This window comes from Dromiciops gliroides, chromosome 1, assembly GCF_019393635.1.
Source record: "Dromiciops gliroides isolate mDroGli1 chromosome 1, mDroGli1.pri, whole genome shotgun sequence".
In the NCBI taxonomy this organism is placed as follows: Eukaryota; Metazoa; Chordata; class Mammalia; order Microbiotheria; family Microbiotheriidae; genus Dromiciops; species Dromiciops gliroides.
Window position 1 is genome coordinate 760,071,502 of NC_057861.1, and position 19,402 is coordinate 760,090,903.

General features: G+C 51.6%; 1 protein-coding gene across 3 annotated transcripts in view; it reads left to right on the plus strand.

Annotated features, from left to right (window-relative positions):
* The first annotated feature begins 250 nt into the window (after window positions 1-250).
* PLCD1 (phospholipase C delta 1) overlaps window positions 251-19,402 on the plus strand; it is a 47,710-nt gene continuing 28,558 nt past the window's right edge. Inside the window, exon 1 of one of the 3 annotated variants that reach the window (XM_043979071.1) lies at window positions 251-848. In XM_043979071.1, coding sequence (XP_043835006.1) covers window positions 815-848 — 34 coding nt within the window. In that variant the 5' untranslated portion in view covers window positions 251-814. Of the gene's footprint in view, window positions 849-13,868; window positions 13,969-19,402 lie in introns of those variants that run through there. The other 2 variants (XM_043978991.1, XM_043978923.1) reach the window with 2 other exon arrangements.

The following is a 19,402-nucleotide window of genomic DNA, read 5'->3' on the forward strand; positions in this document are numbered from 1 at the left end:
CTAGGGTCAGGACCTCCGGCGGGACCGCTGCAAGGGTCCCGGGGGCTACATCCTGCGGAGACCCCAGCCTTAGTTCCCCGCCCCCCCCAGGAGTATGTGTGTGTGTGTGGGGGTGTGCGGGTGTGTGTGTGTGTGTGTGTGTGTGTGTGAGAGAGAGAGAGAGAGAGAGAGAGAGAGAGAGAGAGAGAGAGAGAGAGAGAGAGAGAGAGAGAGAGAGAGAGAGCGCAGTGTGGCGAATTTTGGGACTGGGAAAGAAGAAAAGGGAGGGGAAGGGGCCAGCCCCCTACGGAACGGGGCTGAAAGAGAGAAGCAGCTGTGGGTGCCTCAGGCCCATCCTTAGGGGTCTAAATCTGGAGGTGGTTGGAAATAAGAGAAAGGGCTGGAGGTCCGGAGCAGCCTCCCCTTCCTCCCCCTCCTCCTCCTGCTGCTCCTGCTCCTCCTCCTTGCAATCCCTTCTCAGAGCCCGGGGGTAGAGGGTCGCCAGCTGGCCGGGCCTGCTCGGTGTCCCTAGAGCAGGGGCAGGGCTGGAGCCCCCACCCCAGCCCACTCCTAGAGCTCCCAGGCCGCAGCTCATTGCGGGCGGGGCGACCCAGGGGGCGGGGGTGTCAGTGTCTGGGCCCCGGGGGAGGGGCTGGAGGCTCCCTGAGGCCGGGAGGCAGCGTCGAGGCTGGGGCTGGGCTCCCTCCTCCCTCCCTCCCGCCTGTCTACCCGCCTCCTCTCCCAAGACCGGCCTCCAGCCTCTTGCTGCGGCAGCCTGCTCCCTGAAGCTTGGCTCGAGGAGCAACTGGCACAGCTGGCCCGAGCCACAGCTGCCATGGACTCCAACGGGGACTTCCTGACGCTGCACGGTGAGCGTCCCGGCCCCCGTTTCCCTCCTCTAGCCCCTCTTGCGAGGGTGCCCCCGGGCCCCTGATTTCTCCCGGGTATCTGGGCGTAACTCGGTCCGCGTACCTGTGTGTATGTGTGTGTGACGGGGGAGGGGGGGGGGCTGTGTCTCTGCAAGTGTGTGAGTTTAGGGTCCTGTGTGCGTGTTTGTGTAACTGTGTAAGTGTGGGACCGTGTGCGTTGGGAGGTAGAAGCGTGTGTGACCAAGTTTTGTGCGCTTTGAAGTCTGTGTGTGTGTGTGTGCGTGTGCGTGCGTGTGCGTGCGTGTGAGACTTTTTACGAGACTCTGTGTGATACTGCTCGCGCCTCACTGCGTTTCGGGGATTGGTTGGGGACGCATTTGGTGGGATTCGGTTTGGGCATTTGGCGTAGACCGGGGCGGGGCAGCAGGGCTAGGAAAATGCAGGTTTTAGTAAACACACACACACACACACACACACACACACACACACATCCCTCTGACTTGATAGCTTTTGGAACCGGATGGCCACGTGTGTGAGTGAGCCTCCTTAGGGTGTGTGCCTGGGGGGCTCACACTGCCCATCCCTGGCCCCTCTGTTTGTGTGCGGAGGGGGGAAACGAGGGAGGGAGACCCGCCCACACACGCTTTTTCCCCCAGGACTAGTAGGGGCTCTGCCTGTAGACTCCCTCAGCTTGGGGACGGGGGTGGGGGTCATGTACTACGGGGTGCCAAGAATTCTGAAGGCTGGGGAAGGGACAAGAGAGATACGGACACTCCTCGCCCCTTTCCCTCCCTCTCCCTTTCCGATGGACCCCGCCCCGGGCTAGCACCGGAAGGCGGCGGAGGGTCAGCCTCCCCAAGCCGGGCCAAGCCGGCCCACCTTGGCCAGAGGCTCGGGCTGAAGATACGCCCCCAGTGGGGCCACTTTGAATCCCGTCCCCCGCCCCGTGCTGGGGCTGTGGAGTAGGGGGCTCACGCTGGGCCCCGCCAGCTTTCCCCGCGGCGTGGGTATGTCCGGCCTGGGAAATATTCCTCTTCTTGTTGACGGGAGCCCTACTCTGCTCTTATTTGGAGAAGGGGGCTGGGCGTCCCCTAGTTTGGGCAGGGAGTCAGAGCCTTGAAGCGGGAGGGGTGGGAAGGCGAACTGTGAGGGCGCCCTGTGAGATCGGGGCAGAGCCGTCACTGCCGAGGTCTCCCCAGGAACCGAGAACCGGGGCTTTGGAAGGGACCGAGTGGAGTCTATCGTTCAAAGCCCTTTTTCCCTTAGAGGGAGCTGAACCCCCAGGAAGGGAAGGGACTTCACCAGAGTCACACTGCCTTTAGGAGCAGGACCCCTGCCTCTCTGCCTTCTTGTCCCTCCCATTTCCCATCTAATGGAAGGGCTCCACCTCAGCCCCACGGGTCAGGGAGAGATCTAGGGCCCGTTCTTGCATTGGGTGCAAGACCCGTGGTCAAGAGAGCAATTGGAGGAGTGAAAAGGGCAGCGGGCGGGCTCCTCCCCCCACTCCTACCTCAGGGCCTGTCAGGCAGAGGCCGGATGGCTTGAGGGGCCACTGTCAGGATTCTCAATGGGCCCGAATCCAGGTCCAGGTACATTGTCTTAGTGGAGCAAGGAGGAGGAATGGCCAGGGCAGGGATTTTTTTAACCCTGGCTAAAGACAGACCACAGACATTTGGCTCTGCCCTGCCAGCCTCAATGGCTTTGTGTGTGTGTGTGTGTGTGTGTGTGTGTGTGTGGCAACTGGGGATAAGTGACTTGCCCAGGGTCACACAGCCAGTAAGTGTCAAGTGCTGAGGTCGGATTTGAACTCAGATCCTCCTGAATCCAGGACTGGTGCTCTATCCACTGTGCCACCCAGCTGCCCTTCAATGGCTTCTTTATGTCTCTTTCAAAGTCAAGTTTTCCCTGGTGGAGGTCAAGGCCAGAGTCCCATTCCTGCCCACCTTCCCAAGCCTAGGGTCACCCTGGCTCCATGTCCCCTCCCAGGCTCCACCCCCCAATCCTGGCTTCTGCCTGGCCTCTGCCAGGGGCAGGCCCTTCACCCATCACTACAGCAGGGCTCTTTTTTATTGGAAGGGGGAGGGAAGAGATGTTGCTCAGATGATAGAGATCAGAAATGCAGAGCCCCCACCCCAGCCCACTCCTAGAGGCTCATTTGTGGAAATGAAAAAAGAGTAGCATTTGACTATATCCATAATCATAGAGATCAGGGAGATAACAGACCCCTGGGCGGGAGCAGGGAGGGGATCTGCCTTTGGCTGGTGCTGTTCTTCAGTCATGTCCAGCTTTCCATCGTGGGGTTTTCTTGGCAAAGATACTGGAGTGGTCGTCGGCCACTTCCTTCTCCAATGTGTCCCCCCCCCCATTTTACAGATGAGTAATTGAGGCAAACAGAGTGAAGTGACTTGCCCAGGGTTACACAGCTACTAAGTGTCTGAGGCTGGATTTGAACTCAGGTCTACCTGACTCCAGGCCTGGTGCTCTATTCACTGAGCCACCCAGCTGCCCTAGGCTTCCCTTGGCTGCTACTGCAGCTCCCGCTGCCCATCCCAGGTCCTTTCCTGCACATCCTAGACATTGGCTGTAGCAGTGAATTGGGAAGAGGCCTCCGAGGTCATCAAAGCCAAATGCCTCCTTTTACAGATGAAGACACTGAGGCTGGGAAGCGAAGCAACTCCCCCAAGGTAACAGAGAGAGTCAGTATCTGAACTCATGACCTGACTCCAAGTCTAGCATGCTTTTCCCCATTCCGTGCTAGAATTTTACGTGCACAACACTAGCTGCTGACATTTCTAGAGACCTTGAGGATACATAAAGCACTGGATCGTATTGTCTCATTTAGTCCCGCCTCCCCCCAAGAGACTATTAGTGTATTGATGAATGAAGGCCCTGCCTTGGGAGAGGACTGGCAGAAGGGCTAATGAGTATCTGAGGCAGGATTCTAAGTCAGGTCTTAAGACCGAGTTCCAAGCACTAGCCACTGTGCTGCACTGCCTTGGCAGTGTTCTCTACTGGGATGCAAGATCTCTGGTAAAGAGCCACTTTTGCCAACGCATCTGGGGCCATTACTCAGCATAGACGCTATGTGTCGCCAAGGTGGATGAGCTGATGCTCCGGGAACGTGTCCCAGCCTGGCTCGTTGCATCTGAAGAGGGTAGGAAGGCTGGCAGCCCCGGGGTCCAGGTAAATGACAGCAGCCCACAGCACAAGGAATGCCCAGACCTGAGTGCCCCTGGGAGCTGAGTGTACCCTCAGGCTGTACATAACCTCTACCACCCTGCTCACTCCTAGACTCCTAGTGGGGTCAAGAGCCACAGGGCTCATCTCAGCTGACTTCCCGGGCCCAAGGCATCATGACCCAGGCTTCTCTAGTCTCTGCCCGAATTCATCCCTTAAGAGCATCGGCCTCGGGCCAGCAGCTCCAGGCGTTAAGTGTGCTGAGTTAAGCCTGGCCTCCTCCCGCTGGTTTCTGCGGCCTCATTGGCCCTGGCTGGCTCCCCAGATGACACCCTCCCCCTCCATCGTTCAAGCTTTCCACACCAGACACTACTCCTCCCCAGGCCCTCTCCCCATCCTCACCCATCACGGTGCTGTGGATTTTACAGAGCAGGAGATACTCAGATGTTTGTCAGAGCAGACTGCACCGCTCATAAGTGGGAAACACGCTTCTCCCACTTTGTCCTGCTCTGGCCAAACCTGGCTACTGCTGTCAGGGTTTCCTTCCCCTTCCGATGGTCTCAGTTTCCTTACATAAAATAGCTTTTGTTGTCGTTCATTTGTTTCAGCTGTGTCTGACTCTTTGTGACCCCATTTGGAGTTGTTTGTCATTTCCTTCTCCAGCTAATTTTACAGATGGGGAAACTGAGGCAAACGCCCAGGGTCACATAGCTACTAAGTATCTGAGGCTGGATTTGAGCTCAAGTCCTCCTGACTCCAGGCCCAGCACTCTATCCACTGAGCCATCTAGCTGCCCCCAGCTTCACAAAACATTTAGCCCTATAAAATCCCTCTGGTGGGACTCATCCATCTTGAGCTCCACCTGTCACTCAGCTCTCACCTATGATTCTAAGAAGCTGTAGCAAGCATAGCAGCCACACCCTGGCCGAACCATCTGGGTAGACGAGCCAAACCAGACTGAGGGGAACCGACTACCCCAAGCTCATGACGACTCCCGAGGCAGAATGGGGGGAGGAGAACAATTTGTTCCAATGGCTGTGGAGGTGGCTGAAGCAGGCACTGTGGAGTGCTAGAGCTTGGTCAGACATTGAAGATGCCAAGATCACCCATTGCTTCCAGGGCCATCGCCAGTCATCTTGATTTTTGTCCTGCCACTGGACTACGATGACTCTGTTTTGGTTTTGGTTTTTTGGTGGGGCAATGAGAGTTAAGTGACTTGCCCAGGGTCACACAGCTAGTGTCAAGTGTCTGAGGTAGGATTTGAACTCAGGTCCTCCTGAATCCAGGGCTAGTGCTTTATTTATCTGATGCACCACCTACTAGCCCTCCTACGATGACTCTGGAAGAGAGAGTGAGGCTGTCGAAGGAGGACCGCCACCATTCCTACACATTCTGCTTTCCTTCTGTCACTGCTCTGCTCAAGGACCTCTGGGGAATCCTTACTGGCCTTTGGATCCCATAAGTACTCAAGTCCTCAGAGTGGCCCATCTGTACTCAGACCTATCAGAGCACTGGAATTGGACTCCAGGAGATAGGGGTTCTAAGCTGCCTCAGGTATTTCCTAGCTGTGTGACCCTGGGCAAGAGACAACTTCCCTCAGCCACAGCTTTCTCATCTGCATAATGGGGATAATTTCACCACTGATTCGTTGTGAGGCTCAAATGAGATAGTACATGTCAAGCAAACCTTATTGAGCTATTGAAATGTTCGTGTTTTTTTCTTTTTTCTTTTTCAATGTGTGAACATTTTGAACTTAACAAACATAAAATAAAGTAAATGTTTCTTTGTGGCTTTTAGAACAGAAACAGATTACAGTGACACAATTAATCCCTTATCGGGAAGCTTGGCGTTTCCTTTAAAGGCTCGAATACATTCAGCATGTAACTCAAAACTGCCCTGCGCCTTTCATCTCATCTGTGAATTGTTAAAAGGAGGGCTATGCTCTTTTCTTTTTCTTTTTTAATGGAAAGTCTTACCCTAGTTCTCTCCTTCCAGCTTTCCCCCAAAGAATCTTTTTTGTTTCAAAGGAAAAAGAAATCCTTGTAACAATATGCGTGGTTGCATTGGCCGTGTCCAGAAGTATCTATCTCATTCTGCACCCTGAGTCCATCCCCTCTCTGGTGGGAGGTGGGCAACAGGCTTCATCATCAGTCCCCTGGAATTGAAATTGATGAGTACATTGATCAGAGCTCCTAAGTCTTTCAAAGCGGCTTGTCTGTATAATAGTGTTGTTATGGTATACATTGTTCTCCTGGTTCTGCTCACTTCGATCTTCATAGATTCATATAAGTCTTCTGAAATTTCTCTGACTCCTCTCTTTCATAATTTCTTATGTTGCAATAATATTTTGTGGCATTCATATACCTTAATTTGCAACACCCCCCCCCAATCCTCCAACTGAAGGGAATCTTCTTAAAATTCCAGTTCTCTGCTATCACAAAAACCAAGACAAAGCAAAACAAAACAAAACCCCAGGCATTATTCATAAACAACTAGAATACAAATACAAGATTTGATGAATGTAGGAGGCACAAGCAGAATTCACATGAGGGAAACAACATTTCCATCTGGACCTGGGGCTCAGGAAAGACTTTGTACTGGAATTGGCATTTGAACTGGGCCTTGAGGAATGGGCATGCATTTGGCAGGAGAAAGTGTGGACAAAGGTATCCTAGGCAGAAGGAATGGCATGAGCATGGAGTGGAAAAGCCTCTGAGGTCCAGTATTGTGGTGCCATAGCCACTGTGGCAAGAGCAAATGAGGCCTGAACTAGTGTGCTCTCACTAGGCATGGAAAAGAGGTGGCGGATGCCAGAGGCTCAACGAGAGACCAGCGTGGCTGTAACTCAGTTGTAGGGCCTGTGAGTGTTTCAAGAAGAAGAGGGCAGTGTGAGCCACCGAGGTGAGAGGCCCTTCGGGATACACACCACCATTTCTCTTGTCTCCAGATCTGACGTGAAAATCAGTTGAAGGAGCTGGAGATGAGGAGAAGAGGGGACTCAGGATGGGGCTGGCGTCAAATCTGGGGAGGAGAGAGGAGTCTGAGCTTTGTTCGGCTTGGTTCCACAAGGACTCGGGTGATAGAGACTGATTTAGGCTTGAGATGAGGAAAAGCTTCCTAGCAGTAGGAGCTGTCTCAGAGTGCACTGGGCTGCCAGAGGAGGCTGGGAGCTCCTCATCCTTAGAGGTGTCCATGTAGAGGCTGTATTTGTTGTGAGTCCTGGAGAAGGGGCTTCCAGGTTGGCCTTGATGACCTCTGAGGTCCCTCTTAGCCCTGAGGACTCTGTGGGATCCTGGATCTTAGGACCTCGGGCTTAGGGGCAGAAAATGGAGTTATTCTCTGTTGTGCTCACTAAGGCTTAGTCCCTTGTTTTACAGATATGGGAGGGGGCAGCACCCACCCCAGTGCCATGGATGGATGGCGGAGGCAGAGGCAGAAAGTTCTGGTATCCCAAGTTGGCGCTTCTGACATGCTTCCCAATGGAAGCATGGCTTTCCTTGTCCCTGATTCGTTCTTCCCATCCCCTCGCCCCACTCTTAGTGAGAGCATGGCTGCAGATCTCTCCTGGGCTTTCCCCCTACCGTCTCGTCTACTCTTGGAGGATTGAGTTATTATCCATCTCTGTGTGAAGGTTCAAACCAACATCCCCCACTCCCCCGCTCCCCTTTACTCTGCCTCCTGGGGACCTCCATCCACGTGGATATCCCAGGGGGGCTTCTCTTGTAACTAAGACAGATCAGGAGCATCAATCAAAGTAGGTGCCACGTCTGATAGTGCATACGCCATTCCACACCCCAGTACTCGACCTCTCCAGGTGAAAGGCATTCCCTAGCTCTCCCTCTGGGGCCAAAGGAAATTATGACCATTATGGAGTGTTCAACATCATTTTGTTTTTCCTTTCATAGAAATTATAGTGTTCGTTCTATCCTCCCTGCCTCTTTCTGTGCTTGTCTGAATTCCCCATAGTCATAGAACATGATATCTAGAACTGGGACCTCAGAGGCTATCTAGACTACTACCACCCATTTTGCAGATGAAGAACGTGAGACTCAGAGGTTATATGACTTGCCCAAGGGTACACAGTTGGCAAGCAGGATCTGAACTGTTACAGTAATGTTCCATTACATCTCTGTATGGCACAATTTGTTCAGCCATTTCCCAGTGGATGGGCACACACTTTGTTTCTAGTTCTTTTCTTCTACAAAAAATACTGACAAGCATTTTAGTGTATATGAGATACTTCTTTCTTACCCATCTCCTTGGGGTATGTGCCTATTACTGGGCTCCCTGGACCAGAAGGTTCTGCCGATTTTCCTCTTTTTGGTGATAGCACTACGTCTCTCCTGGTCATCCAGGCTTCAAAGCTATGACTCATCTTCTATTTCTCCTTAGCCTGTGTTCTCCACACCAAGTTAGTCAACAGTTTTCCTTTCCTAATAGTCCTCCCATCACTGCCTGCTCCTTTCTACCTCTGCTACCCATCCTAGTCAAGGGCTTGGACTGTTGCCTGGACTGTTGCAATAACCTCCTCACTTTGTTTCCTTCTCCTATGGCCCATCCTGTACAACACTGCCATATGTATCTTCATAAAACGCTGCCTTAAGTGGACTGCTTTCTTGCTCAGTGACTATCGGTGACTCCCTATTGTTTATGGCAGTGGTCTCTAAACTCTCCCATCAGTAAAAATGAAAAGAAAAAGCAAACATTCCTTGATCTATGCATATTTATTTATAAATTATATCTATCTATCTACTATTGCATATGTATCCTAATATATTATGTAGCTTTAAAAATGTAAGCTCCTTAAGAGCAGGAGCTGATTTGTTTTGGTCTTTTCATCCTCATTGCCTACCCCAGTGTCTGGTACACAGTAGGTGCTTAAGAAGTACTTGATAGGGGCAGCTAGGTGGCACAGTGGCACTGGCCCTGGATTCAGGAGTACCTGAGTTCAAATCCGACCTCAGACACTTAACACTTAATAGCTGTGTGATCCTGGGCAAGTCACTTAACCCCAATTGCCTCACTAAAAAAAAAGAAAAAGAAAAAAAAGTACTTGATGATTAATTGAGAAAACATATGCCCTAAACAGATTTTTTTAAAAAAGGAAATAAATGCTATTTTAAAATAGTTTCTATTTGACAATGGCACAAAACTCTTTTTTCTTTCACTAAAATCTTATAAGTTTTAATAATTTATTTGTATTTTGTGCATGTGTAGAGAATCTCAAGGCCAGAAGTAGCAAGCATCAATATAGTACTTTATGGCTTGTAAAGCACTTCACAAATATTATCTCTTTTGAGCCTCCCGACTATTACTACCCCCATTTTACAGATGAGGAAATTAAGGCAGACAGAAGTTAAGTGATTTGCCCAGGGTCTCACAGTTAGTAAGTGTCTGAGGTCACTTTGAACTCAGGTCTTCCTCACTCTGGTTTTAGTACTCAATTCACTGGGATGCCTGGGTTTAGATCCTTCCTCCGACACATGCTTGGTGCGCGATCTTGGATAAGTTACTCAGCATTGTAGTGCTCTGGGTAGTCTTCCAAGACCATAAGTTATAGGCCAGAGAAAGTACTTACATGTATTAGTAGAGGGAGCTTCCTCTACTAATGAAATCATGGTTGCAGTAGTATATACATATCATTACTATAAATAATATGTTAGTGAAGTCAGTGTGACTGGATATATTTCTTTTTCCAAAAAGTCCCGAGCTTGTCCTAGGGAATAGGGCTGACATAAATAATCATTGTCTCAAAAACTATTAAGATGACTGTAGCCAATGTGGTGCATGTAGGCTTTGTAGCTACTCTCCCACCCCCCCCTTACCCTGTCAAGTTGATCGCAGAGCTCAGCTGAGTTCCTTGTGCCCTCAGAGTCTAGGGGTAACTGAGGAGTTGGGGGTGGTTTTCTAAGGCTATATATAGTTCATGAGACTCCAACTGCGACTGCTCCCCTGACATGATTATCAGTTGATATCAGTCAGCCAAACTTAATTAGGTTTTGGAAGCATATGTACTAAGTTGGTAACAGTCCAAAATAGCCTCCTGAACCATGGGCACAGTCTCCCAGTAGGACAGAATCCAGAGGAAAGTGGGTGCAAGCTTAAAGAGAGCCCGATTTGGCAAAGGGGTACCATGGCTCCTGGTAGCTGGAAGTTCTTCCCCTCCTTTTGGGGTATTTGTGGAGTTCCCCTTAGGCATGTTAGAGAATTTCTATTGGGCTCCTTGAATCTGCCTTTCCTCATAATGCTCCCGCTGCTTTTGGCTCCTAGTGTGGACACTGGCAACAACTGCTACTGCCCCAGGGATGCTGATAGGATGCCGATAATAATCCTCCAACCTTCTGAAGTTCATAAGGTTCTCTTCTGGTCAAGGGATAGGAGAGGGGAGTAGGATACCAAAGCTGGTGCTCTTCTCATTCTTCCTTCCAAGTGGTTCCTTCTCAGACACTTGGGCTTGACCAGAGCAGTGCTCTCCTTTCTGAAGCCAGAAGCTCAGCTCCTCATGTTCCAAACTGGTTCGCTATTTGCTAAACCACCCCACAGGGGAGTGACCCTGTGCCCTCCACCCAACCCAGCTCATCTGATGACTTTTTTTTTTTTAAGTGAGGCAATTGGGGCTAAGTGACTTGCCCAGGGTCACACAGCTAGTAAGTGTTAAGTGTCTGAGGCCGGATTTGAACTCAGGTCCTCCTGACTCCAGGGCCGGTGCTCTCTCCGCTGCGCCCCCTAGCTGCCCCATCTGATGACTCTTGAAAAAATCATATAAGTATTTTATTATTTTCCAATTAAATGTAAAGATAGTTTTCAACATTTGTTTTCATAAGATTTTTAGTTCCACATTTTCCTCCTTTTTCCCTCCCAAAGACAGAAAGCAATCTGATATAGGTTATACATGTACAATCACATTAAACCTATTTCTGCATTAATGATGTTGTGAAAGAAGAATCAGAACAAAAGGGGAAAACCTCAAAAAACAGTAGAAACAGTCTGGCTCAATCTGTATTCAGAATTCACAGTTCTTTTTTTTCCCTTTTTTTTTCCCCCTGGGCAATGGGGGTTAAGTGACTTGCCCAGGGTCACACAGCTAGTAAGTGTCAAGTATCTGAGGCTGGATTTGAACTCAAGTACTCCTGAATCCAGGGCCGGTGCTTTATCCACTGCACCACCTAGCTGCCCCCACAGTTCTTTTTTCTGGATGTGGAGAATGTTTTCCATCATGAGTCCTTTGAGATTGTCTTGGATCATTGGATTGCTGAGAAGAGCCAAGTCTATCACAGTTGATCATCACACAGTGTTGTTGATACTGTGTACAATGTTCTTCTGGTTCTGCTCATCTCACTCAGCATCAGTCCACTTAAGTCTTTCCAGGTTTTTCTGAAATCTGCCTGCTTATTATTTCTTACAGCACAATAGTATTCCACTGCATTCATATACCATAACTTATTCAGCCATTCCTCAATTGATGGGCATTCCCTCGATTTCCAATGATTTGCCACCACAAAGAAAGTTGCTATAAATATTTTTGTACATGTGGGTCCTTTTGCCCTTTTTATGATCTCTTTGGGATACAGGCCTAGTAGTGGTATTACTGGATCAAAGGGTATGCACAGTCCCAAAGCCCTTTGAGTATAGTTCAAAATTGCTCTCCAGAATGTCTGGATCAGTTCACAACTCTACCAGCAATGCATTAATGTTCCAATTTTTCCACAGCTTCTCCAACATGTATTATGTACCTTTTTTGCCATAGTAGCCAATCTGATAGCTATGAGGTGGTACCTCAGTTGTTTTAATTTGTATTTCTCTAATCGATAGTGATTTAGAGCATTTTTTCATATGTCAACAGATAGCTTTGATTTCTTCATCTGAAAACTTTCTGTTCATATCCTTTGATCATTTCTCAATTGGGGACTGATGTCTTTTTTTTTTTTTTAAGTGAGGCAATTGGGGTTAAGTGACTTGCCCAGGGTCACACAGCTAGTAAGTGTCAAGTGTCTGAGGCCATATTTGAACTCAGGTACTCCTGACTCCAGGGCCGGTGCTCTATCCACTGCGCCACCTAGCTGCCCCCTGATGACTTAAGATATCGAAATCACGGACTTTTGGCATTTAATATTTATCTTCTATGTTACAAACTTGTGTAGTGGATAGAGCACCAGCCCTGGATTCAGGAGTACCTGAGTTCAAATCCAACCTCAGACACTTAACACTTACTAGCTGTGTGACCTTAGGCAAGTCACTTAACCCCAATTGCCTCACTAAAAGAGAGAGAGAGAGAGAAAAGGAGGAACCCCAGGACGAGGCCTTGGGGGTGGGGTGGGGAATAGCCCTGAGGGCATTGAACCTGACTGGGAGCCTTTCTATCTCCCTGGGCTGGAGTCAGGAAGACCTGAGTCCAAATGCCCCCAAAACACTTGCTGGTTGTGTGACCCTGGACACAAAACTGCTTAACCTCTGTCTCAGTTTCCTCATCAGTAAAATGGGGATAATAATGCACCTTCCTCCCAGGGTCACTGTGAGAAAAAAAAATATAATATCGGTAAAGCTTTTAGCGAAGTGCCTGGCACACAGAAGGCGCCTAATAAATGCGTATTCACCCCTTCCTTCTTTGCTCCATGCTTTCCAATAGGGAAGCAGACACTTTCTGCCTCCATCCTGCCTTGGCTACACCTGCCCTGCTTCCTCTCTGCTCTGTTCTTTCACCCAGTGGCACAAACACTGGGGTGTCTCCTCCAGCTCTGGGCCGTCTCTTAACTGGGCAGCCCGGTCCCTCGAGACCCTGGGTCATCATCCCGCACAAGGTGGCCCATTTTAGAGCCTTTGGGCTAGTATTTGGGGCCTCACTGTTTCTAGGATGAGGAAGGGGGACTCTGCTTTCTTCTGTGGCTAGACCACTGGTGGAGGCGGCGTTCCGTTCCGTTCTCACGAGAACATTTAGGAAGTTCACTGTCAGCAAGTGCCAGGTTGTGGAGGAAATTGGAGAACATGCTGTCTGGCCACCGACCATAGAGCCTCTCCTGATCTGCCGAACAGCAGCTGTGTGACCAGGGATGAGCTGCTTCCCCTCTCTGAGCCTCCGCTTTCCTTTCTCAGTCGTCACGAACTGAGTGGGATGGGGGACCTACCTCCACAGCGACTTCCAGCTGTGATTTGAGGAACATGGGGTGTTTAGCTAAAGAAGAGAAGGCGTAGGGGCATCTAGGTGGCGTAGTGGATAAAGCATTGGCCTTGGATTCAGGAGGACCAGAGTTCAAATCCAGCCTCAGACACTTGACACTTAACTAGCTGTGTGACCTTGGGCAAGTCACTTAACCCCCATTGCCCTACAAAGAAGAAGAAGAAGAAGAAGAAGAAGAAGAAGAAGAAGAAGAAGAAGAAGAAGAAGAAGAGAAGGCGCGCGCGCGCGCGCGTGCATTGGCCGGGGCTTCATCGATCTGGGCGACTTCATTATCTGGGCGACTCTTTTGGGTCTTTTCGGTCTGGCTCCGACAGACAACCAAGAATCGGGCACTGGCCTCAAGTGACTCCCGGCCTGCTGGGGCATTAGGGAGGTTATGCCACAAGCCTGGGGCTCCGGGGCACCCTTCAACTTCTGAGTTCCCCTTGCCCGCCCACCTTTTCGCTGTTCTAGGTCCCTGGACAGTCCGGCTGGACTCTGGCTCCTGCCCCACCCCTGTGGGGCCGGCTCCCCGACTCCGCCCCTGGCTTCCTTGCCCCGCCTCCATCCCTGTCAAGGCCGGGAGCCCAGCGGAGGGGGGTGGGACAGACGACGGGACGGCCCAGGCTGCAGGTGCCGGGAGCAGCCTCTGGCTCCCGGGCTGCGGGCGGGCGGGTCCACCTCTCACCATGCAGTGCCTGGGCTGGCGCCCCTCGCGGAGCCGCTCCCGGGAGCTCTTCCTGAGGGAGCAGAGCTTGCAGGTGGCAGCGATCAACTGCCAGAGGCTGGGTGAGTGGGCTCAGCCCGGGTAGGAAGGGACTGCGCGGAGCGTGGCGGGGCGTGGCGGGGCGGACCGATGGGGGCCAGCAGACAGAGCGAACGCGAGTCTGCTTCGGGCAGCAGAGGGGAGAATGCCTTCCACCCACCCGCCTCGGGACGGCGCTTGGGACAGTGTGTCCGCCTAACTTGGGCAGTGTGCATGCCAGTGTGCGCGGGGCCGCCGAGGCGGAGCGGGGCACATCTGCGGCCCGGGAGGGCAATCAGGCTACTCCCCACTCCCTCCCCGCCCCAGGCCAGGACACCCGGGTTCCTGCCCGTCTCTGCCACTTCCCAGCCGGGCTCCGCCAACAGGTCCCTTTCCGTTCCGGAGCCAGCTGGCCATCTGGGACCTTAGAGATCGGATGTGGCAGGAGCTAATGGATGCACAACATGGAAACATCTGTGCAGCTCTCCACATCTGGGCGTATGTGCATGGGATTACCAGAGTCAGCATCTACGGCTGTGTGGCTGTGACTGAGATGTCCAGCTGTGTGCTGCTCTGTGCAGCATCTCCCCACGTAAGCCCTGGGGTTGGTACCATCGCACGCGCCTGGTGTGTGTGTGTGTGTGTGTGTGTCTGAGGGGTGTGAGCAGCCAGGCCATCATAGGTGGAAGTAGTACAAGTGGTGAGCATTCCTGTATTTCCTTATCTTTGTACACATGCATCTGCACATGTGCAGGGGATCTGGGGTGGTGGGCGGTAAGAAGAGAAGATTATCTGTAGCCTTCTCTTTGGCTCCGGTGTGTAAGGCCGGCCCAGTCCTGGTCAGAATGGCGTGGGCATAGGTGGGACACCTAGGTCCTACGGACATCGCCTGAATATTCTCTCTGCTCCCTGAGCCTGCTGCCTGGGCCAGGTGGGTCAGGCCAGATCGAATGTCTCTCAGTTTCCAAGGCTCTCTTTCTGGGCTCACTATTTGCAACATTAGCTGATGGAGTGTGGATCTGAGTTCTGGCTCTCCACAGGGACAGGATACATAGAGACAGACCCTCACCCAACCATTAGAGAGCGTCCTTCCCTGGCTCCCTCAAGCTGCTTGTCAAGTGTGGGAGGCCCGAGGTGAGGGGTGCCTGGCTGGGTATTATTAGCAAGATCAGCAACAGGAAGAGGGATAGCTAATATCATCATGGGCTTGGCAGGAAGGATGGCTCCTATCCTTCCTTCTGAGCAGCTCCCTGAGTGAGGGGGAGACCAGGTCAGGCTGCCCCACATCCAGACACCAGACCTTCACACCCACCCAGAAGGGAGCTAGTCTGCTCTTCTCTGGGGATGGTTTCATTGGTACATGTGCCAAGGTCACTCAAGAATATTTGTGGATAGATTCATTCTGCTACCATCAGACCATTGGTCAGAGGCTGGAAGGGGCCTCAGGAGCCCTTAAACGAGTGATTCAAAGAACTTTGCAAACAAACCTTAATAAGGCTTTGCATACTGCTGCCGCTGCCGCCACTACACCACATCATTATAGAGCTTACCATATACCAGGCACTGTACTAAGCACTTTACAAGTATCTCATTTGATCCTTACAACAACCCTGGGAGGTAGGCTCTATCATTATTCCCATTTTACAGATGAGGAAACTGAGGCAAAAAGAGGTAAAATGACTTGTTCTGGGTTAAATGTCTGAGCTGGATTTGAACTTGGGTCTTCCTGACTCCAGGCTCTATACACTTTGCCACCTAGCTGCCCCAGCCTTTATATAAACACCAATTATTAGTATTATTGTCTAGCCCAACCTACTCATTTTACAGTTGAGGACACAGGTCCAGAGAGGTCATTATGGTGACCCATGGAGTCAATGGTAGACCTGACCCCAAATCCAGAGCTCTTCCTAATGAGCCACATGGCCTCTACTGGCTACAGACCCCTGTCTGGGGCCAGGCAGGGCTTCCCACTAGTTGGTTAGTAATTTAATAATTACTGATATTTTTCCTCTTCCACAGTTCTGCTCCTTTGAGGCGCGGGGAAGAAGACGGGAAAAAGGGGGAGGAGGAGGAGACTTCAGTTCAGCAGAGGAAGCCTACACAGGGGGAATAATTAGAGAACTATGGCAAGACCAACTGGGGCTCAGCACAGGGGCTCCCCCTCTCGGGGAAGGTTCTTAGGAATAATGGGGGAAATCAGTCTCAGGTTCTAAATTGCCCCGGGTCACACACTGACTAGAAACTGAAAACTAGTAAACTAGCAACCGTAGACTGAGCCTGGAGGGCAAGGGGTTCTCATTCCCTCTCCCTTCCCCCCCTCCCTTCCCTTCCTCCCTTCCCTTCCTCCCTTCCCTTCCTCCCTACCCCCTTCTCTGTTTGGGCCTCAGCCCAGAGCCTGGGAGGTGGGGAGAAGGGAGGACTACTGTTTGCTCAGTGTCTCTTCCCCTTTTCCAGCCTGGGGGAGGTGGGAGTGCCCTATGGGGGCTCCCTGTGGCTTGGTCTGGAGACAAGGATGGACTACTTTGTTGGCTAGTGCTCTCACTTCCATTTCTACTGTCTGAGGGGCTCCCTTATCGCTCTGTAGCAGGCTTATTCCTAGGTTGGGTGGCTGTAAGCCGCCCAGTGCATCTGAATGATTTTGGTCATGCTCAGGCACCAGCATCACCTGGGCAGCAGCTGGGCAAACAGCTGGCATCGGTGACAAATAGGCTTTTGGACCTGGGGGGCAGGGGAGAGGAGAGCTGAGCCCTGCTCTCCCATCTGCTCCCGGGCCTGCGAGGTGAATGATGTCATTTGCTACTGGGTGCTGGGTGTCTGGACTCCTGCGGACTTCCCTCCTCTCGGGTGCTCGGAGGTAGCTTTATGGAGGTCAAGAGGCTTTTCTGGGGAACTCTTCAAGGCCCAAATGCCTCTCCCATGAGGGAGGCTGTTGGCCCCTCAGGGCAGACCCAGTCTGTGGCCAGGTGGCCGCTGATGCAGGGTGCTCTGGGGCAGTGAAGCCCCAAGGTCAGTTAAGACAGACTGATCCTCTCTGGTGAAGATCAGTTGTGGGAACTGCGAGTATTTAATGAGGAGAAGACTCAGGGCAGGCAGGAGCTGGGGCAGCCCACACTGCCCGTGGAATTTTCAGTGTGAGCATTCACACCCAGAAATCAGCAAATGCTACAAATGGTTGGGGCTGGATTTCTTGTTTTGTCTACACTTCAGAGAGTGATGAGGTATTCATGATTAAACTGATTAAACTTTAGTGTGTCCTGTGTACATGATTTTGGAGAGCAGATTGTTAAACACTTACCAGCACACCCTTGAGTTATGGGGCAAACAATGGCTCTTCTGTAGAAGAGAGATCCCCAAGGCCAAAAGGGAGAACTGACCCTCCCCTCCATACCAGTCAGAAGGGAAGCTTATCTACAAAGAAAGCCTAAAGCCCAGTGAAAGCCACCAATAAGACCCAGAGCCTCAGCACAAAAACTTGGGACAGTGCAGGAACAGAGCCCAACTCTTTCATGAAAACATCGAGGGGGGCAGCTAGGTGGCGTGGTGGATAAAACACTGGCCCTGAATTCAGGAGAACCTGATTTCAAATCCAGCCTCAGACACTTTGACACTCATTAGCTGTGTGACCCTGGGCAAGTCACTTAACCCTCATTGCCCTGCAAAAACCAAAACCAAAACCAAACCAAACAAACAAACAAAACCCCAAAACATCAAGGCACAAAAATGAGCAAAAAACCAGGAGAGAGATCCCCAGAGGGGAGAACCAAGCCCGATGGGGAAAAGCTGCAGAGGACAGGTTTAGGGCCCCAACTTTGGCTCGAGGATGTGGGGCCGGAGGCCTGATTTTACAGATGAGGAGATGGAGGCCAGAAAGGTGGGCTACTGGCTGGTGTCTCAGACCGGATTTGGGTGAGGGTTTCCCTGACTCCCAAGCCAGGCCTCTGTCCATAGTGAAGCATCACCTTTCTGAGGGTTGCTGAACCCTGATGGGATAGACAGCAACTTCTCCTCCCTCCTCCCCGTCTTTCTCCTCCTCCTTCCCCTCCTCCCCTCCCCCTCTTCCCCCTCCTCCCCTCCCCCTCTTCCCCCTCCTCCCCCTCTCCTCCCCTCCCCCTCTTCCCCCTCCTCCCCCTCTCCTTCCCTCCCCACCTCCTTTTCCTCTTTCTCCTCCTGGATCTAAAAGTAGAATCGGATCTACTACTTGTCTGCAATGGTAGAGTGAGATCTTGTTCAGATGTGGTTTGAACCAGCCAGCTCTGAGGTCCCTTCTAGCTATTGAAAATCCATGATTCCGGTTTTGGGGAGGGAGGAATCTGGACTTCCCTTGCAGCTGGAGGGAGAGAGTAATTGGGTTCCATCTAATTAGCACTTCGGAGCTAGAAGCAAGGTCCAGACACTTGGAGATTGGCAGCCTACCCACATTTGACAGTTGGGGAAACTGAGGCTCAGGGACGGGGAGGGACTAGCTCCTGGGTCACTGTGAAAATGGGGCTGTCTCTGTGGCTCTTCCTCATCTCTTATCTGTCCCCGAAGGGAAGGGGATGGCTCCAAGCCTTGACTGGAGGAAGGAAAGGCTCTGGAGATAATGGCCCCTGCTTAGCTGAGATTGGAGCTCTTTCCTCCGGGAAGGGCCCCTCCCCTCCCTGCAGGGGGCTGTGCCCCCTAGCCCAGTGGCCTCCTCCCAGACCCATCAATCAGTCAGGGCCTTCCTGGTGGGCAGAGGCCCTCCCTTGTCCCCTCTGCCTTTGGCAGTCCTGCTCTTCCTTCCCAGCTCAGCCCCTGGGCCAGCCTGCCCTTCTCTTTGCTTGTGTTCTCTTCCTGGAGTTTCTTCTTGTACTGTTCTTGTGCATAGTCATGGGGTTAGAGCAGGAGGGAACCTCAGGGACTCTCCGGCCCAACCCACTCCATTTTACAGATGGGGAAACTGAGGCCCAGAGCCATGGAGTGACTGCTCAATGTTGTTCAAGTTGTCACATGGCTAAGCTGAGATGTAAATTCTGGTGGTCTGACTCTGGACCTTCCCACTGGACCACACTGCCTCACTCCTTCTTCGGAAGGAAGCACATATTCATTTCTTCTTTCTCCCACTTCTCAAACTGTGTGTGCCCGAGGCCACCCTTTGGCTAGACCACCCATTGTTGTTCAGTCCTAGTAGTCCTGCCCGACTTCCAGGACTGGATTTGGGGTTTTCTGGGCAGAGATACTGGAGTGGTTTTTGCCATTTCCTTCTCCAGCTCATGTGACAGATGAGGAAATTGAGGCAAACAGGGTCAAGTGACTTGCCCAGGGTCACCCAGCAATACCACTACTAAGGGGGAAGTTAAGTGGTACCATGCACAGAGCAGTGGCCCTGAAGTAGGGGGGACAGAGTTCAAATCTCACCTCAGACACTTATAAGCTGTGTGACTCTGGGAAAGTCACTGAACCCCAATTATCTGTGTCATTTGAAAATATATGGGAGTGCCTATCACTGTTCTAGGT